The sequence below is a fragment of the Oreochromis aureus genome, linkage group 12 (assembly GCF_013358895.1).
Source record: "Oreochromis aureus strain Israel breed Guangdong linkage group 12, ZZ_aureus, whole genome shotgun sequence".
In the NCBI taxonomy this organism is placed as follows: Eukaryota; Metazoa; Chordata; class Actinopteri; order Cichliformes; family Cichlidae; genus Oreochromis; species Oreochromis aureus.
The window spans coordinates 2068448-2095249 of NC_052953.1; the positions used below are offsets into that span (position 1 = coordinate 2068448).

General features: G+C 40.3%; 1 protein-coding gene across 2 annotated transcripts in view; it reads right to left on the reverse strand.

The window, feature by feature from the left end:
* Nucleotides 1-4708: 4708 nt before the first annotated feature.
* LOC116324244 (protein mono-ADP-ribosyltransferase PARP14-like) overlaps nt 4709-26802 on the reverse strand; it is a 34741-nt gene continuing 12647 nt past the window's right edge. Inside the window, exons 8-23 of one of the 2 annotated variants that reach the window (XM_031744811.2) lie at nt 24559-26740; nt 24115-24279; nt 23962-24028; nt 20963-21199; nt 19863-20084; nt 18704-18830; nt 18041-18190; nt 17796-17858; nt 16518-16700; nt 14047-14250; nt 12190-12311; nt 10957-11192; nt 10607-10875; nt 8245-8384; nt 7023-7197; nt 4709-5196 (exon numbers count right to left, since the gene is read on the reverse strand). In XM_031744811.2, the coding sequence (XP_031600671.2) occupies nt 4916-5196; nt 7023-7197; nt 8245-8384; nt 10607-10875; nt 10957-11192; nt 12190-12311; nt 14047-14250; nt 16518-16700; nt 17796-17858; nt 18041-18190; nt 18704-18830; nt 19863-20084; nt 20963-21199; nt 23962-24028; nt 24115-24279; nt 24559-26740 (4823 nt within the window). In that variant the 3' untranslated portion in view covers nt 4709-4915. Of the gene's footprint in view, nt 5197-7022; nt 7198-8244; nt 8385-10606; nt 10876-10956; nt 11193-12189; nt 12312-14046; nt 14251-16517; nt 16701-17795; nt 17859-18040; nt 18191-18703; nt 18831-19862; nt 20085-20962; nt 21200-23961; nt 24029-24114; nt 24280-24558; nt 26741-26802 lie in introns of those variants that run through there. The other variant, XM_039620580.1, reaches the window with a different exon arrangement.

The following is a 26802-nucleotide window of genomic DNA, read 5'->3' on the forward strand; positions in this document are numbered from 1 at the left end:
CTTACTCCAATCTTCGATTGCATCGATTGGTGGAACGCTGAGCTGCTGCAACTACGTGCGCCGCCATCTTCAATACCAGAAAACGTTATCAGAACCATCGTTATCAGAAACAAATCTCCTCTATGACCCGCAATGAATCCTGGGATATAGTAGGGCACGAAGGATACATCGGACCCATCCTTAAAATTCGGGGGAAAGTAGGACGCATTTGTCGTCACATTTTGAGCACTCTTTGAATTCGGACAGCCCTCGTCTCGTCGCCTTGACGTCATTGCATCCAAATATGGCATTTTAAACATCCTTCCCCTGAATTCGGACACAGCCAATATGTGCGTTGAAGGACATGTCCTGGTCAAAAATTACTTCAAGGTTCCTCACAGTGTTACTGGAGGCCAAGGTAATGCCATCCAGAGTAAGAATCTGGTTAGATACCATATTTCTAAGATTTTCAGGGCCGAGTACAATAACCTCAGTTTTATCTGAATTAAGAAGCAGAAAGTTAGCGGCCATCCAGGTCTTTATGTCTTTAAGACATCCCTGCAGTTTAACTAATTGGTGTGTGTTACCTGGCTTTATGGACAGATAGAGCTCGAATCATCTGCATAGCAGTGAAAATTTATGCTATGTCTTCTAATGATGCTGCCTAAGGGAAGCATGTATAATGTAAACAGAATTGGTCCTAGCACTGAACCCTGTGGAACACCATAATTGACCTTAGTGGGTGAAGAGGACTCTCTATTTACATGTACAAACTGGAGTCTATTAGATAGATATGAAAGGAAGGTTGGAGAATGGCCTATAATTAGCTAATAATGACCCAAAACATAAGTCCAAGCTGTGCCAGAACTACATCAGGAATAAAGAACATATTGAGCTTGAAAACATGGAGTTTCCAGCAGTCTCCAGGCTTAAACCCCATCGAGCTGGTTTGGGATGAAATGGACAGAAGAGTGAAAGCGAAGCAACCTACAAGTGCCACACATTTATAACAACTTCTGTAACAGATATGGGAAAAACTTTCTGAAGAAGATTTGATTTCTATTGTAGAAAAAATGTCACCGATGTATTCAGCTGTTATATCTTTCAAAGGTGGCTACTTTGACTAATCAAAGGTTTATAATAAATTTTGATCTATATATTCATTCCATGATTTCTTTTTTAACTCCAATTGCTTATTTGTACTATGTTTTCATTTCAGAGTGCAATGAGACATTAAACTGCATAATTTTCAATAAAAATTGGGGTGTTCTAAAACTTTTGACCAGTAGTGTACATCAGGTATATGAAGGCAGACAACAATGAGGAACAGGAGGAGGAACTGTCATGAAAGACCAAGCCCCTGCTTGTTCATTCATAAGTTAATTGCGCTTATTTATGCACACATTTATTCAAAGTTATTCATGCAAAAACACAAGGCCAAGAGAGGAATAGTGCTTTAATAGTGGTCCAGGGAGAAAGGGAACCCACACATCCAAAAATCCATTCCAACACTCTGCTCACTGCACCTCGGGAAGGAAATCCAGCAAACTGCACAGAAGAAACACACAGTAAATGTGTTTCCAGGAGAAACAGAAGCAGCACAGAGCAGGAGCCAGAATTTTCCAAACTGTGTAGTTCAACAATCCAGGAAAGAAACACCATCTTCAGTAGTGAGTGGTAATGAGATCATCGGAGACAACTTTGTGATTGCCACAGGTGTGTCAGGCCAGAGGCCAGAACCCAAGATGAGTCCCATCAACAAACACAGACAACAACAAACGAACACAGATAGTGGAGAGAGACAAAACTAAGGCAGAGAGACAGATAGGAAAGAAACTCAGTGAAGAGAACTGAGGGACAATAACAGCAGCAGCCTGTGAGGAAGTGAGCCTATACTGCTCACTCACACTTTGCTGAGTTTATGGTCTCGTTTGCTAGTTTAAAGACTTGTTTAATAATGCATGATATTATTTTTTTTAAAGTCAAAGTTCCAAGTTTATGTAGCCAAGTGAACTGATACTATGCATGGAAAGGGTTTAAAAAGAGGGGATCGTGTTTACGACTGGTTGCCTGTCTACCAGAGGTCTGTTGTGGAGTTGTCATGGTGATGACTAGACCTCGCGTTTGGGGGTATACTGTCCCTTTAAGAGCAGCTGTAAGCCAGAGCACGCATGCACGCAAGTTTGCGTCACACACTGAGCGCTGTGAGCGGGAGGACTGGAGAGTCAGAGCAGTGTTGCCAACTTAGCGACTTTGTCGCTATATTTAGCGAGTTTTCAGACCCCCTAGCGACTTTTTTTCTTAAAAAAGTCGCTAAAAAAAGACGTGAAAGCGCGTATCGCTTTTACTCTCAACAAGCAGCGGGTGCTGTAACACAGTCAGTTCTTCTTTTACTCTTTTACTCTTATGCTGTTTTGTGGATCACAAGGTTTAAAACTACTTATAAACACACACACACAAAGTAACTCCACCAGAGTGCCTATTTCAGATCACTTTTGCGGTCCAAGCCGGGTAAAGGAGCAGGGTTGGAATTGTGACATTAAAAACCAATAATTGCTAAAAGAAATTTAATTTGTAGTTCTAAATAAACTCTAAATGCATTTAGGACGTTTTTTACTCACTTTATGTCTCTTCCACGATGTTATTTCTCTCTCCAACAACATAGGTTACAATTATATTAGCATGACCAATTATGAAAATTAGGTGATGACGTCATTTAGCGACTTCTAGCGACTTTTAGGACAGCCAATAGCGATTTTCCTTACTGAGGAGTTGGCAACACTGAGTCAGAGGCTGCAAACGATTCTGTGGCTAGCTACACAAGAGAGTTCGTAACGCGCGACGGGTGTATGTTTAATGGTCACGTGCTGTGAGAGGGACTGAAGAGCGAGTTGGCGTGAGTAGTGACAGTGTCATAACAGAGTTCAAAGTTGTTAAGTTTATACTGTTATTCATTTTGCATAACTCTGCATATTTCTGTTTGATTCAGAGGGGAGATCACTTGCTGTGTGATTCCTGCGTGTGTACTTGTCTTAGCAGTGGCTGTGTGGAGAAACCAAAGTGAGTTCATGATGTTCTTCCATAGAAATGTGTATGTTTAAAAGAGAGTTTACTGTGTACTTTATTGCCAGTTGAACTGCGAAATTGGGGGATGTAAACAATGTGTTTATTTGTTTTGTTTTCTCTTTTTTTTTGTATTGGTTTCTAGACAGGTCACTACTGTTGTCTATACTGTTTAAATTTAATGTGTACATATGATAGTTACTGTTGTCTCAGACCCTGAAAGACAGTTTTAGGCTGAGCCAGTGGAGTAGTTACATTTCACAGTTTTCACTCAAAACTATAGTATTAAAACTGTGCTCCTCCGAGTACAGTCGGAGAATAAAAAAGCCCACAAAAGAGTATTTCCTGTGTCCTGTCTCATTCCCCATGACCGGGCCACATTTAAAAAGGAAAAAGAAAAATCAGAGTATACTTTAGGGCAGGCCTATCTTATGACTGACGAGTTACTGCCATGAGTCAAGCAGTGAGTCAGCAACTTACTCGTTACACCTGGTTTCTAAATACCATAATAGTGACGGTCAATGTGTTCAGTTTGAGTCGTCCAGAGTTGGATGATGTCATGAGCCCGCAAACTGAAGCATTATTCAAATAAAAATTTTGATTGGATTAGTCTACTTGTTTGTCTGTTTTCAGGATTACTCAAAGTTATGGAAAGCTCTGCATGAATGTTATAATAAATGAACGAATGATGTTATGTGACATGGGCCAACCTTGACCTTCTGAGTGTCCAATTCAGATCCAGGGAAGTCTTTGTTGTTACAGTTGTGAGACTAAATATTCAGACTTGTGCTGGAATCCAAAAATCAAAACTGTGGGTAGTAGGTATTTTTTCAATTTTAAGTCTGGAGGACATGAAAATATGACACAAATGTCACCAACTAGTTTCCATATTTTAGAAAAAAAATGTGAATGGTAACATACATACGACTGTATAACTCTTCCTCACTCTGTAGGTGATTTTCCTGAGACTATTACCAATGTTATTCTGTTTCTTTTCAGACCATGCAATATTACCCAACAGTACCTCATTGGATATTGAATATTTGTTTCATCCCCCCATCATAGGCTGCTACTCCCTTTATTCTATTGCACAATACTTTGTCACTTTCTAGAATCGCCTGCACTGATAATTAAGTTATTTATTCTCCAGGATACTGTCATTTATATTACTACTTCGTTAAAGTTATTTGATACTATGTCTTGCACTATCCTACTGCTGTATATTACTGTATCCTACTATTCTTATTGTATACATTGTATATCTTATTCATCTGCTCCTCTGTCTCTCCTGCTGCTTTGAGCATGTACATGACAAAAGAATTTCCCTTGGGATAAATAAAGTTATTCTTATTCTTATCACAGTAGTGCTGAAGGAAAATTAGAGAATCTTTAGCATGAATACCATCACCTCTGCAGGTTCTCAATCATCCAGGTCAGAAGGCCTTAAAACACGAATGCCATTAGCTCTATAAAGGCGAATGGCCTTTCATGACCAACGCAAAACCATAAGTCACTACTACAGGAATATATCCAGTCAAATTTAAAATGATTAATTCCATTCATAGCTTGATATCAAATCAAATACAACATTATCAACATATCGCTATACACAACACTAGTACAGTCCTTTAGGTGTAAAAACTAACTGACAAGAGAATCATTGGAATTTGTTGGAGTGCTACTTTAATGTTTCTTTAAAACCTGTGAACAGATTTAAAATACAATGTGAAACTAGAATAGCAAAAGCCTTTTCAAAGAGGTACAGTCTTTTTATATTATTTGAAATGTTTTTTTGCTGACTGAATTAGAACTCAACATATATTACAGGTCTTTTTTTTTCCTGAGACGTGTTGCACAGTGGGAGTATGGCAGTTCATGTAAATGTAATGAGGTATTCTGGGTAGGCCTGGATATCATTGAAGACCACAAACATGGTTGGATTGCCAGCGTTATTTGTGACACTGTCATACAGGTCTGAGGCACTCCCAGATTTGGGGGGAGGGGTGATCATGCCTCGTTGTCCTTGGGCGTAGTCTCCAACTAGAACTCTGGCCTGGTACATGCGTTTGTGTCCATTGGTGTCGGGCTTGGCATAGTTTCCTGCTGAATAGCTTGGGTCCACAGCAAAGTAAGAGCCGTTGCCGTACATCGCACCTGTGACCAAACAAAGTGAATGCTGTGGTTCAGTGGATGGGCAATTTTAAGTGAAATCTGACTGATGCTCCTCCACTGTGCTCTCTGGTACCATTGTAACTTCATTTACAAACTTATTTTTTGACACAAACCCACTTTATTGACTGAACTGGATTTTGAAGTCAAACTCCTGGATGAATACAACCTTTCTGTCTGAGAGGTGCATTCTGAGATGCACCTGAGAATTAGTGAAGTTGTGTGAGAACCAATTGACAAGGACTAATTAACATCAAATCTGTAACATAATGTATTGTTTGGAGTTTATTCTGCTACTGTTACTATTTTTAGAATTTTTTCTTGGAGCAACTGTAACCCACATAATTTCCTTTAATTAATAAAGTATTCTGATTCTGATTGTTTCAGGATGACCTGCCATTGTCCAATGACACATCTGTTTACCTGTATCTTTTGCTCGTTTCTCCTCCTCTTCTTTTCTCTTTTTTCTAAACTGAGCACCTGATGGCTTTGAACTTTTCTTGTCCCTCCTCCATTGGTTTTAATTTTGCACTCCAGAACACCCATCCCCCAACCCGAGGATCACCACAACATAACCTAATAGACCTACACCTTAGTTCACAGATTCACTTTGTCTAAGGTTTATTTCTGGGATTTCACACAACCCAGGATTCAAATCATGAATACATAAAGGGCTTGGATTTACAAAATTATGAATGAAATGTGCTCTATTTGGAAGCAGCCGCCCCCCCCCTCCCTTTTCGACAGGTTGTGTGTGAGACTTTAAATCATCAAACTGTAAATTATAAATTTTAAATTGTTATTGATCCCTTTACCCCGAGTCCTAAAGTGTATATTTATTTCCTTACTCAATATACAATATATTTATTGTTCGTTTACTTGCACTGCTGTAACTGGAGCCTCGTCGTCTCGTCTCTCTATATCCTGGACTGTATGTAGCGGAGATGACAATAAAGTTTACTTTGACTTCAGCAGCGCGCAGGCGCACTGAGGGCTCTCGCGCTCACTTTTCGCGTATAGAATTTTGAAATGCTATCTGGTGTTTTCGTGTTTGTTGGTTTGTTTTGATTCTGTTTTATTTTGCAAGTTGGCTATTAGATGCTGCTCCAGCCAGCCAGAGAATCCCCCCTGCCGACCCGCCCTCTCCTTTTTTGCCGATGCCCGTGATGCCGCCCCTCATCACGATGCCGCCCTGGGTAACCGCCCGTGTCGCCCATATCAAAAACCGCTACTTTTTGTGAGGACTGAAATTTGCATTCTACTGTACTTGTGACAACCAACAGGTATTGACAGATTTGTCATGTTTTTTTTTTTGTTTGTTTGTTTTTTTAACTTATGAGTCTACAGTAAGATAATATCACAATATGGGTTCAAACTAATTTTGTTTTATTGTGACAGCAAGTCTTGGATTACTCTTGTATGCTCTGCCCCGGTCTGATCGGGCAGGCTCGCTGTCGTTTGTTGTCCAAACATGTGTTGCCAACAAGGAAGTTGCAGAGTGCCCTCTAGTGGACAAAATTTGTACATTTTCATTTTTTTAGTTTTAAATATACTGGCAAATAGCTCATATCAGCCAATATGTCAGCTCTGCTGATACACACACAGCTATGCTGATACATCAGTCAAGGTGCACTTAAAATGCCCCTCTAATGAAAAATCATAAATCCCCAGAAAATATATTTAACAGTTCACATTATTTATTATAAGCGGAGGGTTTTATTGATTATGCTGCTTGATCAGCAATTAATGTGAACCAGCACTAATTTTAATATATTCTAAGTGGAACTCTGTGTGTGTGCCTGTTTGGTTACCATTTTTTCCTGCGTAGCTGCGGTTGAAGCCTTTGCTGTTGATCAGATGGATGGAGGTGTCAGTGGTGCCGTGAAACAGAAGCCGTTCATTGTTTGTGTGTTTATTCTTTGTCTCCATTTGTTTCTTCAGGATCTGGTAGTTCTGCCACAGTGCTGGGTTTTGCACACGTTCAATCTGCCAAAAGAGTCCAAACATAACATTAATTCTCACAATTCATCCCCTTCTTATGTCTGTTACTTTTCTCTAATGAATTATATTTCTTCTCTTCTTGTCATGAAAACACTGGGGTGGCTGTCTCTGTATATGCATGAACTTTGAAGCAACACACGTCTCCCCAAGAGGATGGCTGAAGCAGCCTCCAGTAGTGAGTCAGTCCTATAGACTACAGCAGAAATAAACATGTTTACAGAAAAAGGTTTTGGTCTCTTTCATAGGAATAGAGAAGAGAACTCCAAGAATATCGACTTCATTGTCATTCAGAACATACACCAGTTAGTGCACATCAGAATAACATTTCAGTGCATTTACTCGCCATCGAACTGTACAATATAAATAATAAACAAATCTAAATCTGTAAGGTGTAAAAAAAAATGTACATGTAAGAATATAGGAGAAATGTTTACAAAATATTAGAAAAAATAAATATATTGCACAGCAATAATAACAGCAGAAAAATATAGTGCACAATTTAAAAAAAATTGCACTGTCCTAAATAAAGTCATAACAACTGTACAGGGGGTCATTTTTTATATTCTAATCTATTTAAATGTATTTAAGAAATACCACTTCCATGTTATTGGTGGCTTTTGGAGCTTACTCTGTGGTTAACAATAAGAGACCATCAAAGAAGTCTGTGCTCCAATTTGTTAAGTGAAATTCTAGGATGTTCTTTTTTTAGATGCCAGGTGAAAAATCTTTAAGCACCTAAAAAGTCCAGCTGACTTCATCTCAAGCATGACCTGCATGAAAACCTACACTGACATAAATTATCAGGTATTTGTTTCTGTGGGATGTACAAAAAATTAAATTTCACACATATTTCATTTACAGTCTATGAGAAACAAGCTCAATTTAAAGTTGAAATTTAATATAATAATATAATTATAATTATATATATATAATATAATTATATAAAATTAATAATAATATAATTTTACTAGCCAATTATTTTTAACGGTCACAGTCATACAGTCTGCTCTGTGTATTTGTGACTGAACATACACTGATAATGTTAAGATAAAGTCCGGTCTTTGTCAGTTCCTGCTCCACGTTGTTGTATTCCTGAGCTCCTGGAGTCAGAGCAAACAACTTCACAAGGTCTCCTTTCATGTCCTCCCAACAAGAAGGCAGAGCGCTGTCATCTGTAAAGATCATTGGAAGAATTCAGTTTAAATAATGTTGTGCTACACTAATAGTTTTCACATACTTCATACGTTTCAAAGGTTTTTATCGACAGTTACATGACATTTATGCAAAGAGTCAGTATTTGCAGTGCTGCTCTCAATCAACTTCTGGGCCAAATCCTGACTGATAGCAACCCATTCTGTCATGATCACTTCTTGGAGTTTGTCAGAATTAGTGGGTTTTTGTTTGTCCACCCACCTCTTGAGGATTGACCACAAGTTCTCAATGGGATTAAGATCTGGGGAGTTTCCAGGCCATGGACCCAAATTTCCACATTTTGGTCCCTGAGCCACTTAGTTATCACCTTTGCCTTATGGCACGGTGCTCCATCGTGCTGGAAATGCATTGTTCTTCACCAAACTGTTGTTGGATTGTTGGAAGAAGTTGCTGTTGGAGGGTGTTTTGGTACCATTCTTTATTCATGGCTGTGTTTTTGGGCAAAATTGTGAGTGAGCCCACTCCCTTGGATGAGAAGCAACCCCACACATGAATGCTCTCAGGATGCTTTACTGTTGGCATGACACAGGACTGATGGTAGCGCTCACCTTTTCTTCTCCAGACATGCCTTTGTACAGATACCCCAAACATCGGAAAGAGGCTTCGTGGGAGAATATGACTTTGCCCCTGTCCTCAGCAGTGCATTCACCACACTTTCTGGAGAAGATCAATCTGTCCCTGATGGGTTTTTTGGAGAGAAGTGGCTTCTTTGCTGCCCTTCTTGACACCAGGCCATCTTCCAAAAGTCTTCGCCTCACTGTGCGTGCAGATGCGCTCACACCTGCCTGCTGCCATTCCTGAGCAAGCTCTGCACTGGTGGCACTCCGATCCCGCAGCTGAATCCTCTTTAGGAGATCCTGGCGCTTGCTGGACTTTCTTGGACGCCCTGAAATCTTCTTAACAAGAATTGAACGTCTTTTCTTGAAGTTCTTGATGATCCTATAAATTGTTGATTTAGGTGCAATCTTAGTAGCCACAACATCCTTGCCTGTGAAGCCATTTTTATGCAATGCAATGATGGCTGCACGTGTTTCTTTGCAGGTCACCATGGTTAACAATGGAAGAACAATGATTTCAAGCATCACCGTCCTTGTAACATGTCAGGTCTGCCATTCTAACCCAATCAGTCTGACATAATGATCTCCAGCCTCGTGCTCATCAACATTCTCACCTGAGTTAACAAGACGATTACTGAAATGATCTCAGCAGGTCCTTGAATGACAGCAGTGAAATGCAGTGCAAAGATTTTTTGGAGATTAAGTTAATTTTCATGGCAAAGAAGGACTATGCAATTCATCTGATTCATCTTCATAACATTCTGGAGTTTATGCAAATTGCTATTATAAAAACTTAAGCAGCAACTTTTCCAATTTCCAATATTTATGTGATTCTCAAAACCTTTGGCCATGTCAGGAGAATTATTCTAAAACACTTCTTCAGTTGAGAATCAGAGAGGAGAAACACACACTGCAGTTAGTTACTTGCAAGCAAGGGCAGCCACAGCACTCGCACAGAAGTGCGGGCTCTGAGACTCGCGCCGTGCCACTGCCCTGGTCTTTATTTATACATCAGTGGGTGTTTGTTCCTTACATTGGAATGTGGATGTTTAGGTGTGTGTGTGTGTGTGTGTGTGTGTGTGTGTGACCCCATAAACGACTTCCCTAAACCTGCTGGTCTGGAAAATCCAACAGTTCATCTATATGTAAAGAAGGCACTTAGACTAAAACTGACATAGCTACGTTTATCCTACCGTAAAACAATAAAAGAAGGTACGACCTCTCCCATACTCCCAGAGTGTGGGGGGGTGAATACCAGAACACTCTGGAATCACACAAACCTCCTAGGATGAGACATTCTTTCAATATACCATCTACTACATACTTCTAAACACAAATGATTACATGCAGCATTCTACCATAAGTAAACCTGTATAATTAAAAGATTATACTGACTACCAAGTAATAATTTTATATTGACAGGCCACGACTGTACTTTAGGACTGTGGTTACCTGTTCTCAGGGTTTTTATAAGTTTTCTTTTTTATTTGTTTTTCCCTCCTTTTCTTTAGAATTCTAACATTTTAAGGGAAGATGTCAGAACTCACCACTTAGTCTTTCATGAAGGTTTTACTTTGGAAAATACAAATGGTTAAAGGAGGACTACATGCACATAGGTGACTCACCTTTAAGGTCTTTCCGAAGAAGCTCTACATTACGCCTCTTTGCTGAAACTGCTTTTCTAAGTCCTGGATCAGCGGTGTACATTTCATTGTTGATCTGGATCTTCACCTTTTGTTTCTTCTCTAGAGCCTCCTCCAGTTTGAGGTTGGTGTAAATATCAAAGGCCACCATTGAGCCACTACTGCCTAGAAACTGCCATTCTACCAGACTGCTCACTAACAAAGCCTGTCTCTTTGAGTTCTCCGCCCTCTCCACCTTTCGGATGATGTCCCTGATGGTCATCAAATAGAAAAAGCAGTTAGCACTTTGCACTGAACATTGCTGAAATACATTTACGTCTCTGTTTGCTGACCTGACTGCAGACTCAGCAGTGAACACGTCTCTGGTCAGACCCTCCAGATGGATCTCGGGGTCCTGGTCCTCTGTTCCTTTGTCCAGACGGATGCTGACTGTCAGCTTCCTCTGCAGACCCTTCAGCTCCTCCATGTCAGCCTGTGACAGCTGACTAATGAACGGGTCAGAGATGGTTTTCTGTGCCTGCTCGGCAACAATCAGGTCATTAATCCTTTTCTTGGCCTGACTCAGAGCCTGCAGTGTTGGAGAAATTGTGGTACATTTTAGTTACAGGCATCGACACATTTTGATAAAATAATAATCGCCCATTAAAACATTTACTGGGAAAAAGCTAGTCCTGAAAAGCTCCTGATCAACAAGCTTTGATGGAAATAAACGTGAACTCTGTAGCTTCTTCATCCACCATGTTTGTTTTACACCGAGAAAAATCTGCAGGAAGCTCCAGAAGACGATTAAAATATGCAGATGAATTGTTAACTTAGTCTGATATATGTTTAAATCATACAGCTTGCTGAAGGCTGACGGCAGCCGTCCTCTGTGACATGGAAGTGATGCCTGCAGTAAACAGGGGTGAGTCTAAAGGGGGACATGAGGTGTACTGGACCGTATTTGTTTCAAGGCTTTTGTAACATTTTTCATATTGAAAATGAAATAATATAAAATACTGTGTTAATTAAATTGCATTAATTTTTAAAAATATAAAAACAAAAGCTTTTTTCACAGGGCATCAAAAATGTCAATGGGCCATCAAACTCTGAGCTAATGGCCTGAGGGTTTTTAAATATTGCAATTACAATAGAAACCAACGAGCAGTTCATTCTTGTTTTTCCCTTTTAAATATTTATTATTGCTCTTTAATAAGACAAATGCATTTCTTATCCGATTACTTCATTAAGCAATGATCAGTACAACACTTGTTAAAATAATCAATAGCTGCAGCCCTAGTTTAACTTGCACTTCTTTTTATATTAAATGTGCCCTTACTCTCTAAACTGAGAGAAAGGGCCTGGCCTGTGGCCCACGATGTAAAATGTGCTCCGTGGTAAAATTTTTGTAAAGTTTGAATCTGACAGAATCTGAGGGGATTTTTTAAAATTATACAGGCTTTGATTCATTGTGTCTTTTGATTTAGCACAAAAATTTGCAATTTCAGTTGTTTTGTTTGATGTGGGAAGCCTTGCCCTGCAAAATTTTAAATATTGTTGGAAAAAAGTATAAAATACATGTATACCTTGTTGTCGTCGGCACACAGCTGAAACACCGTGGGCTCAAACTCTTCCCTCTCCAGAACTAAGTCAACAGGGCTGGACTCTGACCCGAATCCCAGAACTGAAGCGACTTGACGAAATTTTGCTGAAACAATAAAACAATAATAAAACTACATGTATACATAACAAAGCCTCATATAGCCTGAACTTTAAAATAAACAACTGATTCAGCTGGCCTCATGGGCTGTTTCACACTCATTTATATAGGTTCCCACAATCTGTCACCATCACTTTTGGCTATAGTTCAACCATAGTTTTGTGCAACCAAAATTTAAACAAACAAAAAAGAATAAAACAATCAGAGTGTTGTGAAATGTAAATAAAAACCAAATGCAATAATTTTCAACTCACATAAACCCATATTTTATTAACAACAGAACATAAACTTGTTAAATATTTAGACTGAGAAAATGTACCACTTTAAGAAAAATATGGGCTAATTTTGATTTTTATGGCAGCAACATGTCTCAACAAAGTTGGGATGGGGACAACAAAAGGCTGGAAAAGTAAGTGGTAATAAAAACAAAAAGCTAGAGGAACGTCCTGTGACTATCAAGTTTAATTGGTAACAGGTCAGTTTATTAATGGGTGTAGAAAGAGCATCTTAGAGAGGCCGAGTTTCTCAGAAGTAAAGATGGGCAGAGGTTCACCAATCTGCAAAAAACTGTCTACAAATTATGGAAAAATTCAGAATAATGTTTTTCAGTGAAGTGAATCTGGAGAAATCTCTCTGATAAGGTGGAAAACACTGGATTTTCTTAATCTTCATCTTGATCTTCAGGCCATCGGGCAGTGCTGCATTACAAACATGATTCTGGGATGGAGATCAGTGTACAGGCTCAGGAACACGTTGATAAATCACTGCCTGCACCCACACATGCAGGTTAAAGCTCCATCATGCAGAGGTCATATGAGAATATGATACAGAGACACTGCCATCTTCTCTGGACCAAACTTCATTTAAACTGGATGGAGGCTCTAGGAGTATGCTGAGCAACTAGAATCCTTTATGAGACGAGGATGGGACAACATTCCTCTCCCAGAAGTCCAGTAGCTGCTCTCCACAGCTCCCAGACATTTACAGAGTAAAAGAAGAGCGGATGCTACTTAGTGGGAAACATGGCCCTGTCCCAACATTTCTTGAAATGGTACTTTTTATTTTTAGTTTAAACACTTGATATGTTTTCTGTGTTCTATTGTGCAGATCATTCCATTTATTTATTTATATTTCATGCAGTGTCCCAACTTTTATGAAATTGGGGTTGGCTGTAGTGAATGTGAGACTGTTATTATTATCATTATTATTATTATTATTATTATTAACATATCTATTTATATTATTACATATCTAATTCCTTTGATCTACAGAGTTATAACACTGCACCATAAACGCATCAGGGCATTGTAATAATAGTAAGTGACATTTTCCTTTATCACTCTGACCCACAAACGTCATCCTGCTGCAGGAAAAGCACACCACAGCTCTAAATATAATCATAGGACTAATGGATGCCGAAAGAAAATTCCCTCTCAGATGCATTACTGCCTTCAACACATTGACCAAGAATTAATTCCAAACCATTTTATATATTTGTGATGTGCTTTTACAGACTTTCATCTCCAGTATAGAGCCAAAGAGTTGTACAGACAGGTAAGATTATTGTGAAATGCTTTTCTTTCATTAAAAAAAACACACAAAAAACGAGAATTATGTTTTGAGAAAATTTTAAAAAAAAAATTTCTGTGCAGAAAAAAGGTTTTATAAATGAAAAAAAAAATCCTCTAGAGTTGGGTTTCCCTGCCAATGAACAATGACATACCTTTGACTTTGTCAAAGACAGTCTTCTCCTGCATCGTCTCTCCCTGTCTCTTCTTCATGCTGGTGTGGAAATGGTTCAGCATGGCTGTCTGGAAGATCAGGATCTTCACACTCTGAACAAACCTCGGCTGTTTCTTCCTCACAAACTCCACCACTGCATCCACCATGGCATCAGCCACGGCTGATGGGCTGGCCCCTCCCTGACCTAACAGGCAGACAAGGACCAAGTGATGATGATGATGCAAAGACGGAAAGAGGATGAAGAGTCCACTTTGTAAAACTCAGCACAGCAACAATCTCACACACATCACCAACAAACCAATGCTTTATGGCAGAGGTGTCCAACTCCAGGCCTCGAGGGCCGGTGTCCTGCAGGTTTTAAATGTGTCCTTGATCCAACACAGCTGATTCAAATGGTTAAATCTATGGTCTACCTCATAAATCCCTCCATAAATTGCAGTTAGTTCAAAATACAGCTGCTCGTATTATTTCCAGAACTAGATCCACTGAACATATAACACCTGTTCTTAAACAGCTCCACTGGCTTCCAATTCAGCTCCGTGTCAATTTCAAGATCCTGCTTCTCACTTTAAAAGCGCTTCATAACCTCGCTCCTCCATATTTATCCGATTTTCTCCACACATACTCACCCGTTCGTACACTCCGCTCTTCTTCAGCTTCCCTTCTGTCTGTTCCACCTGCTCGCCTGACTACTGTGGGACTCAGAGCTTTTAGTTGTTCTGCCCGAGACTTTGGATGCACTTCCACTTGCTCTCTGGACCACAAACTCTCTCACCACTTTTAAATCACGTCTCAAAACTCATCTATTTAGAATTGCATACACCTGATCTGTCTAAGTCCATTTTTACCTGCTCAGTTTTTATATTTGCTTTTATACTTTTATGACTGTTTATGTCTAAATTTTATTTTACCATGTTTATTATATATACATATATTTTTTAAAATGTTTTTTTATGCTATTGTTCACGTGTTATTGTAAGGTGACCTTGAGGGTCTGAAAGGTGCCTATAAATAAAATGTATTATTATTATTCTTCTTCTTATAAATTACCTCCTCAACATGTCTTGAAGTTCTCCAGAGGCCTGGTAATGAACTAATCATTTAATTCAGGTGTGCTGACCCAGGGTGAGATCTAAAACCTGCAGGACACCGGCCCTCGAGGCCTGGAGTTCGAGACCCCTGCTTTATGGACTGTTCAAAAAATATTTGAACAAGTGTCTACACATGTGACATGTTTCCTACCCACTGACACTAAGGTCACGCTGTGTTTTTTCATACTTAAGATCAAACTTGGGAAATAATTTTTTGACCATCCGGCATCTTCAGCTGAGCACATTTCTAGATAATTAGCAAACAGGATCAGCTGAGCTATCCCACTGCCACACAGAAAAAAGGGTTTCTTAAAAACTTCATGTTAACAATGTCAGATTTGCAATGTTTGGATCATTTTTTGTGAGACAAACACTCCAACTAATTGACACCCTGTGACATGCAGGTGGTAATATGGTGTGTCATTTACATCTGATTTTCAGACAGTTTCAGGAGAATCTGCTTGGGATATTTTCACATCACAGCTCAGAGATATTTGGAAAAAAACATTAATGTGATTTAGTGTGGAGATGGCAACCACTTCCTAGCAGTAAAGCTAGCTGCTCTAGTCACACATCTGAGATCACACAGATTCTGTACAGTCGTGACCAAAAGTTTTGAGAATGACACAAATATTAGTTTTCACAAAGTTTGCTGCTAAACAAGAATTAAACCTCTTTCCTTGAAGTTCTTGATGATCCTATAAATTGTTGATTTAGGTGCAATCTTAGTAGCCACAACATCCTTGCCTGTGAAGCCATTTTTATGCAATGCAATGATGTCTGCACGCGTTTCTTTGCAGGTCACCATGGTTAACAATGGAAGAACAATGATTTCAAGCATCACCCTCCTTTTAACATGTCAGGTCTGCCATTCTAACCCAATCAGCCTGACATAATGATCTCCAGCCTCGTGCTCATCAACATTCTCACCTGAGTTAACAAGACGATTACTGAAATGATCTCAGCAGGTCCTTGAATAACAGCAATGAAATGCAGTGGAAGGTTTTTTTGGGGATTAAGTTAATTTTCATGGTAAAGAAGGACGATGCAGTTCATCTGATCACTCTTCATAACATTCTGGAGTTTATGCAAATTGCTATTATAAAAACTTAAGCAGCAACTTTTCCAATTTCCAATATTTATGTGATTCTCAAAACCTTTGGCCACGACTGTTGAAGGGTTAGTTAGTGTGTCTCAGCTTTACATTAAAGATGTTTGTTGTGACACAAACTCTCTGCAGACTTTAGCTTTGTGAGAGTGCTTTGATTCACCACCCGTACTGATGGTTTATGGAACCGTCCATGAACCATCAGCTGTCTGCACAGTGAATCAGTGAACTGAGTATAAAGTTTGTACAGACCTGTTCCCAGGGCAGGGAAGGCCACAGAGCTGAACTTGTTCTCCTCGCAGACCCTCAGCACTGAGTAAACCGTGTCTTTAATGTTTTCAGGGTCGTTCTGGCCGATGACGTGAATGATGTTCCTGCTGGGCAGCTGCCCGGCTGATGTCAGGATCATTGCACGAGGCTGAGCCGTGGAACTCACTGCAGAGAGGAAACACAAAACACTTATAACACAAAGGACCAGATTTACTCAGAATAGTCTGTGAGCACAGTGTCCAAATAGCGTTCATAGGTGTGATTACTTTAATGAGGATTTACAAACGTTGCACAGCTTTCTAAACATGACGTGCAGTCAGCTCATTTCAGTGTGACAATATACCAAGAGCCAAGCAATTCAGTGCAAGGTCGCAATCTCAGAGATGATATTCTGTTGTGAGTAACCACTTATCAGGACAGGCACAGCTTGTTAATTGTAATCAGAAAAGCAAATCACTATAGGTCAAACATGGTAAATGTAGGCCTATGGTGGCAGTCTGGCAGAGTGAGCTGTTATAAAGGAAACAGATTTTGGTAAATGGCAGGCTCCGATGTAGGACAGCAAGCCCTTTGACAATATTTTGAAATCTCTGTAATATTCTTCTATCCTCTGTGACTGGTGGTGTTAACAGAACCAACACAGTTTTTCTCTCCTGGATTTGTTTAGTTTTAGTTTTAGTGTTTGTGTGTAATCGATATCTCACAGGCGCTGTTAAAGTGAACGCAGAAGCCACAGCATGTTTAAAGACCTGGAAAAACTTTTATTGCCGCTGGTATTGCATGACTATTTTAGGTTCGAGGTTTCAAGTCGTCTCTGAGTTCACTGAACTTAGAGCTTAGAGCTTAGTAATATACACTGCATGTTTTTATCACATCTTTGTCTAGCATTACAAATGATTGGCATAAGTAGAAAATTGTCTCACTTATCTAGTGTGCGCTCTTAAAGCTAATCCCTTCTCCATGCAGCAATAACTGCAGCCGTATCAAGGGAAAAAATTAAAACACAATTTTTTACTGCTTTAAATATCAAATCGTATTTTGTGATGAAAGTGAAAACAGTGGAAAAGACCCAGGCTTCGCTAAAAACTTGGGGCTATACGAAATATTAAAATAAATCATTTAATGAATTTAGGGTTGTGAGGAGATCGAGTCTGTCCCTCTGTGAAAATAAATATCAACACATTATCAGTTAGAACTGCTCAGCTGTATGAATTTGAAGCACAGAGGTACTGAGGGAGTAGTGTCGTTCCATGTACACACCAATCTGAACACACTCCAGCTCGACTGTTCTCCCAGCGCCTTCCAAGATCGCCCTGGAGACTCCTGAGGAACAATAAGAGGTCCTGTTAGTCAAATGTTACACTGTCACAGAATTAAATCCAGACCACAAAAAATACATACATACAGCTGTGCTTACTCAGCTGTAGAGATAAATATACTGATACATATAACAAACGTGGATATCTCTGTTTTTTTAGCATCAGCACTGAAAAACAAACACTGACCTGCTTTAAGGTTAAAGGTTTTATTCGAGGAGTTGACAATGACATCACTCGTCTCTTTGGTGATGTCACCAGATGACACCTCAAGGGTCAGCTGACCCATCTGCATCTGGTACACACCGAGGGAGGTGGACAAGACTGGACCGAAGGAGGCTATGACACACACACACACACACACACACACACACACACACACACACACACACACACACACACACACACACACACACACGCATATCTCAGCCTTTTCTCTTTTATCTATTGTGGATAGATGACCTATTAAGACTGCTTCTGTGCCAAGTTATGTCTAGACAACACTGGTTCGTACCTTAGGTGCCTTTTGTATGCCTGAATAATTTATAGGGCAAAAAGAAGAAAATGATGAGGTTCAAGGACTAGACTGAAAATGTGACCACTTTAAAAATTACCACAAAGACTCTTTGGAAGCGAATCTAAAGAAAGGCTTTTGAACAGTTCTGTATCACCAACAGTCACATCAGGGCTGTTAGACCTTTATAAAACAGTGACTATCGTCAGTTTGTTCTGGATGAACTTTAAATCAGTTAAATTCAGTGCTCTAAGCCTAAATACTCGGTAAATCGTGTATGAAAGAAGGCTTCTGCTGGAGTTGTTTTGTGCTCTCTTAGTACTGCTGAAGGCTCTTACCTGAGGAGTGTTTTGATTGGCTGGTGGATTGATGAGCTGGTAACTCGCCTGGAAACTCACTAAAATCACGTGCTTCATGCTGCATGTTCCTTGGAGCACCCTGACCAGTGAACTCCCTGGAGAAACACTGACAAGGAATATTTATAAGACTATTTCGTATCAATCTATGTCTAGTTTTTATTTTTTTGTTATTTTTGCACTGCCTAGTTTTTGCTAAAGCAGAATGAAACAGTGTTGACCATGTAAAAAAGAAAAAAAGGAGCTAACACATCAAATTCAACTAATGTCACTACCTTTAGAAACAAACTGTGTAGCCTGAAATACAACCTGGGTGTATATTGTTTATGTGTTAACACAAAATGATTAAATTAACAATTTGGATAAAACATTTATTTTATTTCGTGCTGGTGTTAAATGAATACTAAACTTTCTGATCCAAACTTTGTTGTTGTTGTTTTTTTTTTTCTGGACATAAAGCAAAGCATCACCTGTCATCTGTTATTAATGCAACTCACTCTACTGGATACTGGTCACAGAGATTATACAAATACCCTATTCTTAAAATCAAAAACACTAAAATTCACTGATCTGGTTCATTTTCACCACAAATTATGTATAAAACAAAAAAGAACCTACTTCCTGACAAAATTCTGAAAACTCTCCTAAAACAAATGTGGGAAACAACTTCATGGAAGAATCACATTTATAACATCCCTGTATTTGTACAACATTAAAAAGATTATTATTAGTATTTAGTGATGATTATTAGTACAAATAGAAGAAGTGTATGCTTCTTCCTACTCCTTTTTGAACATGTTATTTATTAGGATTATTCTGTTTTCCTTGTGCTTTGTTTTGATTGGTTGTGTTTTTTCTTTTGTTGTTGAATTATTTTAACATGTTCAAAATAAAGCCACACAATGACAATGACAACTTATTTGCACTGCAGTGTATTTTTGCTTTAATTTACAGGCTCACCATTTTCCCTCTCAGCCCTATGATTAGCTCTGTAAGTCCATTTGAACACGGAGTGAAGTGGAGTATTTCTTGCAGCAAAAGAGAATTTTGCAATTTTGGGGTTTTTTTTTTTGTCTCTAGTGCTCACTGTCAGAACATGATAAGCACTTAAACAGCTCCTATCAGAGAGTCACAAACTCACATCCACGGTTTGGCTGTCACTGGGGTGAACGACGATGACCACCTCTCTCAGACAGCGAGGGTTTCTGCTGCTGCTGTACGAGCGGATCTCCCTCAGCAGGAGTTTGGACACCAGGGCTCTGGGGAAGCTCAGGTTTCCTGTCCCGATGGCTGGAAAGGACAACGATGCCATCTGACGTTTCTCAGCCTCCACCAGACAGTATCTGATGATGGATGTTAACTCCTGACAAACAGAGATAAGACATAAAGTGAGGCTGGACTTCAGTGATATCATAACAAGCTTAATATGCTGTATTACCACACAAATGGTATCAGACAGCGGTGATCTGAGGCCTTCATATAGATGACCACTCTCTCCTGTAACTATCTGCCGTTCAGCTTGTCTGTATTCTGTCTGAAGTACTGTGACTGTTTTCTGTCTCGATATTTATTATCCATCCATCCATCCATCTTCATCCGCTTTATCCGAGGCCGGGTCGTGGGGGCAGCAGCCTAAGCAGAGAAGCCCAGACCTCCCTCTCCCCAGCCACCTCCTCCAGCTTATCCGGGGGAACACCAAGGCGTTCCCAGGCCAGCCGAGAGATATAATCTCTCCAGCGTGTCCTGGGTCTGCCCCGGGGCCTCCTCCCGGTGGGACATGCCCGGAACACCTCACCCAGGAGGCGCCCAGGAGGCATCCTTGTCAGATGCCCGAACCATAGGGGGTCGGGTACACACAATGCACCCGACCCCTATGGCGCCTCCTGCGGGTGGTGGGCCTGCGGGAGGATGGGCCCATGTCTCCTCTTCGGGCTGTGCCCGGCCGGGCCCCATGGACTAAGGCCCGGCCACCAGACGCTCGCCCTCGGGCACCCTCCCCGGGCCTGGCTCCAGGGCGGGGCCCGATATTTATTATTTGTCCAAAAAGGTCCCAGGTTTATCTTTTTATTATTCAATTAAAAAGAAACATTTCTTCTGAAACATGTAAGTGAGCCTTACAGTTCAGAGTTTTCTTTGACTTTTCTTTGTTTAAATGAGGTTAAATCATCCACATGAATTCCTACAGATTCAGCCGTCGCTGGACTCACGTTAGGTGTCTAACCTTTAAATAAGAGGCCTCACCTCCTCTGCCTGGCCGCCTCCGTTATCCCAGAATGGACAAACAGCATGAAAGACTTTGTGACATGTGAGGTTGTAGCCGTCAGTGACGACGACCTCCCCGTGTCGCAGTGTGTTCCCTCTGACTTCAGAGTAGATGGCGTCCTGCAGGCTCCCTCCAGCTGCTGATAGGATGGCTTTGGACACAGCTCCCTGGTTCAGTTTCATGTCCTCTGAGATGGTGTTGACGATGACGTCAGTCTGTGGAACAAAAGCAAAAGGCACAAAGTTTATGCTTTAACGATCAACGGTTCACGCAAAAATACAAAAACATTTTATGATTTTCATTTTTAAAACAAAATGGCCGAGGCACTAAATGTCTGCAGAGTGTTTAAATCTACAAGGAGATGATACCAAACTGCTTACAGTAAAGCAGGCGTCTGCTCAGGCTGGTCAAATGAGATTTTTGTAAAAAAAAAAAAAAAAAAGCTAAAACAGCAAAAACAACCTTGAACCAAATATTCAGCCCCACAATAAAAGTTTACCCTTTGATATTTCACATTAAATGATAAAAATTCTTCACAGATGTATGGTACAAACAGTGTAACACAGACTGTTATAACTATACTTTTTGTTTTAACTTAAATCTTAAACATGCAAATTACTGCAAATTGTATTCTGGTTAACGGGTTTTAGATTTGGTATTTTAATGTCTTTTGTGATGTAAACTGTCGTGGTTATGCTGTGTGGCAGACAGGATGAGGACCCAAACTGAGGACTCGAACACAAAAGGTAAACTCAAAGCGGCAGCTTTATTTGCTAAAAAATACTCAAACACTAAAAACAAGAACAAAAACTAGAAGCTAGGACACTAAGACTCAGAACATGTGAGTCGAGGAAAATAGAAACAAAGGTACTTGGAACTGACAGGAAGTAACAATGGGACTCAGGAGCATAGAGACAACACCCAGCATTGTAAGGACACGATGCAACAACGCACAGAGGAAAACACAGGGCTTAAATACACCAGGGAGTAACGAGGGAATGGAAACAGGAGGGAAGCACAGCTGGGGCTAATCTGACAAAAGGAGACAAAAGAAGCAAAGCAAAATACACTGACATAGGACACAGACTTTCAAAGTAAAACAGGAAATACACGAACGCAGAGGCAAGGATGACAAGGAAGACAGAGAACATTGAGACCTGAAATGTGGGACAGGAAGGCAAAGAGTAAACATAACAAGGAACACAGGGGAGGCACGTAAGCAAAACCTAAAGACTAGAAATCTGGAAATACTAAAGAACTTACGGAGCTAGAATACACAACAGAAACCAAGAGACTAGTAATGATAAATCATGATGAAATCAAAGATTAATAACAACACAAAACCCTGGGTCACCGACCCAGGACCATGACGCCCATTAATGGGTGCGGTTTGGACCTGATTTAAAACTGACCTGTTAGCAGTGCTAAGTATAAGCAGACTGAAATGTCTACATTGCACTTCTGCTCATCAGGTCAGGTTTGTTTTTTTTAGCTCAGTGGAGATGTTGGCGTTGGGAACCAGAGACTGTTAAACTGAGATGACAGACAGCGATCAACAAATTGTAATAATCTAGAATTAACCTTTAATCCTGGTTTATATGTGTATGTGATCTAATCAGTGTTGGGCAAGTTACTTTGAAAAAGTAATTCAATTATAGTTACTAGTTACTTCTTCAAAAAGGTAACTGAGTTAGTAACTGAGTTACAATATTCTAAAAGTAATTAATTACTTGGAAAAGTAACTATTGCGTTACTTTAAAAAAACAAACAAAACGTTTAACCCTCTGGGCTCCAGGGTATAATTGGCCATTTTTTACTACTTTTGATGTTTCCTCCACATTTCACCTTTAAAAACTATTTACTTTGCCTTGTTTGGTATCATCCTTTTCAGCACAACCTCACGTGTCTGAATTTACAGTCATGTTTTCATTTTGACATACTGTGTTAACACAATTGATCTAAAATCAGACAAAAACCATAAAATCAGAGTAGAAAAAGTTATTTTACTGTAACAACCATAAACATGTTTAATGAATCATATTTCATAACTTCAAATGCAAATATTAATTGTCAATTTTAAAATCCTTTCCACAAGTTTTGCAAACAACAAAGTTATTTGCATCCATTTACCTTTTACCCTTTTTTAAAATAACCATTTCAAACTATTTACAGAACAATCAGCTGTTCTTCAATAAGATGCCACAAATTATTTGTGCCACTCCAAAAAAATAATTTCTGTCCACTCTAAAGGAGAACATCACAGCCTGATACCTGCAGGTCTGACAGCAGCAGGTGTATCACTGCTGTTTCTACCTGGAGACAGCAGTCGCCTCATTGTTCTGACACACAACACAAAACTATCCACAACACTACACACTAACTACACAAGACAACACATTAACTACACAAGACAACACCGCCGCGTATATCTTGTTGATCATGACTCTGGTTTTACGTGGCCTATCAACACAATTATAAACTGGTATATGTCACCTTGTTGCTTCTTTAAGTGGTCATGTGATTGACTTACCATGACTACTTTATTCTTCCTCAGTCAAACAGCAGCACTCATGCGATTGTTTTGCCCCCTGAGCTCCAGGTGTTGTGCTGGACAGTGATCATGATTACCGTCCGCGGGAGCGCGCAGCTGCTTAAAGCTGTAGCGTCCAGATTACTTACAGCTACTTCCTGCAGCTGATATAAGATGCGGTAAGCTGAACACAGCTTCAACCGTCTGTTTGTTGAAAAATAGTAACGGACCGCGTTTCCTTGTTAGTAACGGTAACGGCGTTGTAACGATAGGAATAGTAATTAGTTAGATTACTCGTTACTGAAAAAAGTAACGGCGTTACTTGTAACGCCGTTATTCCCATCACTGGATCTAATTCTATATTCTAATGTTAGAATTAGTTCTAAACCAGCCAGCAGTTTACAGAATCCTCTCAGTCGTGATCCAAACAGCACCACAGGTACTCACAGTCTGGTCCTGAATGTTTCCCTTGCACAGAATGATCTTTAGCCCCTCAGCTGTCATCTGCTCCAACCTATACCCAATCAGATAACAGAACTGATGACATCACACTATGGCAGAGATTTATAGAAACAAAGAAAAGAAGATGAGGAACCTTACCCTCCGTGCTCTCCATGGCTGGTGTGTTGCTTGGGACTTTGGCTTCCCCTGTTACCCTGATGATTTCCCCAAGATTCACCTCTTCCTCCTCTTCCTTCTGTTTCAGACCAACTGGCACCACGTGACTGGCTCTGACCTCGTTTGCCTCGACCTCGGTGATATCCACTGAGAATCAATTTTAAAATGTTTAAGTTTACTTTGTTTTAATAAAATAGCTGACATTCAACTTACATGCTGCATGTAAGTTTCTTTGCAAGCACAAACTCTGTGTAAACAATCTTGGTATCAAAATAAAGCTTGTGAGATTTCATCAGAAGTTTAAATATTACACTAGATGTTGCTGAAACACAGAAACACGTCTATTTTATTTTTGGATTTTATTGCATATAACCAGTGTTGAGTTGCACGCAGTAAAAGTTCATTATTAAAAAACTTTAACATTACCCTGAAGCTCCTGTTCGTTTCCCGCCTGCTTGCTGTGAGATGGTCATGGTAGGTCTGAGGTCTGAGAACTCCTTGCTCACAGCTGTAGCCATGACTCTGACGGTCTTATCGTTGTTGTCCACCAGGTGAATCTCAGTTAATGATCTCAGACCTTGTGGGCCTTCACAGTACTCCCGAACTGCCTGGGCTATGGCCTCAGCACAGAGGTCAACAGGGAAACCAAAGATGCCCGAGCTGATCGCTGGCAGTGCAATGCTGGAGCAGTTGGCCATCTCTGCTTGTCTCATACTTTCTCTAACTGCAGTCTTCAGGCGTGACACTGCTGTCTTCCTGTCAAAGTCAGAGAATCGTGGACCAACTGCATGGACAACATGTTTGCAAGGCAGGTTGTAGGCGTCTGTTATGATGGCGTCACCTGGACGTAGACGTCCATTTTTAGCGACATAGTCGCTGCTTTCTCTCTGCAGCTGTGGTCCTGCAGCCCTTAGCAGTGCCAAAGCCAGGCCACCAATGTGGTCTAAGTCCTCATTAGCTGCATTGACCACAGCGTCCACACCAAAGCTGCAGATGTCCACCTTACTGACAGAAATCAGAACTCCACTGTTGGTCTGCACTTTACAATAACAAAGGGTAGTTTCTCCTCCATAATTCTCAGCTTCTTCTTCTTCATCATCTTCAATCTCTGGACGAAGGAGAATCACACATCTTAACTCATTCATTATTGTAGACAGGAAAATGCTTCCTTGGGTTTGGAAATATTTCTTTGCTCCTGGCTTGTCCACAGTTAAGGTGTCAGTGAAGAGAGCGCTGGCCAGTTCCATAAAGCAGGATTTGGCTTTCTGGACATGAAGACGAGCTCCTGCAATGCTGATTCTTGGCCTCTCTACATCAAAATTTACTGAAACATCATTATTTTTGGCAATACTGGACCATTCCTCTGTTCTTTTTCTTTCAATAAACTGAACAGCAGCACAGGATTGGACACGAAGGGTTTCTTGAACTCGTGAGTAGTTCTCAATAAATACCCTCAGACTGTGGCTGACCTCTTTCACTGGATTCACAAAACCAGCCACTGTTATTTTTCTCTCTGGATGCATCTCAATGGCCACAGTTTTTTTCTTCGATAAGTTGTAGGTATCTAGCAGGTTTTGTTTCAGGTCTGCCCAGGTATCGAGTTTTAGAACTTCCTGATCTTCCACATTTACAATCTGATGAGCAAAAGCAGCCTTCATCTTACTTTCTGCATCAGCAAGGATTCTGTCAGAACTCCCAAACAGGAGAAGCCCTTTGCTTTCGATGGTGTAGATTGCACTGATGCCTTGAGATGTGAACAGATCCTGGGACAAGTCCATGGGATCCAATGTTTTGAGAAAGTCTAGAAGACATGGGGACACATTCTGATGTTTCTTACTCATATTCACATTCCTCTCCAAGATCCATGACTTAGTCTTGAAGACCTCTGCAGGGAGTCCTGTAATGGTTAACTTCTGGGTGCCTTCATCATAAGAGAGTTTCATCTCAGGAGAAATATCCAGAGCAGCTTTCTGGAGCCCTTCCTGCTTCAGGATGTAGAACCATGCAGGGGACAAAATCATTTCCTCAGAGATGCTGTTTGTCTGCCGTTCAATGTGACTCATGGCTTTCAGAAGAATGTTCTCCACAGGAGCCCTGATTCGTTTTATATCATCAGCTCGGCCAGCAACAGTCAGAACCCCTTTGGATGCATCCAGCACCAGGATGGCATCTTCCTTCACAACTGAACGGACATCTTTCTCTGCAGCTGTCCATCCCGGTGCATTTACGTGACATTCGAATGCCGTGTACTGAGACATCAGGCGACGGAAGGCATGTTGGGCCTTATTCATCCAGTTATCTACATGTTCTGCAGTCAGAGCTTGCTGCCTCAAAAACTCCGGCACAGGGCTGAGTTTCACATCAGGGCCATTCAAATCCACTCTGCAGAAATGTGGACGCATCTGATCATTGATGTGTTCTGATAGTTTCTTCTCCACAAGGAATTTCCAGATAACGTGGTGAACAGGCTCTGTGAAGGGCTCGGGCATCTTCCATGTTGGTCGTTCTTTGCCGTACAAGGCGGTTCCCAGTGACTCATAGTATGGATACACTTTCACTGTGATAGATTTCATCTCGAGGTCTTTCTTTACACAAATCTTTTCCACAACTGCAGCAAACAAGGAGCAGAGAAGCAAAGGTTAGATAAGTGGTGTTACAGGTTTTTTGGTT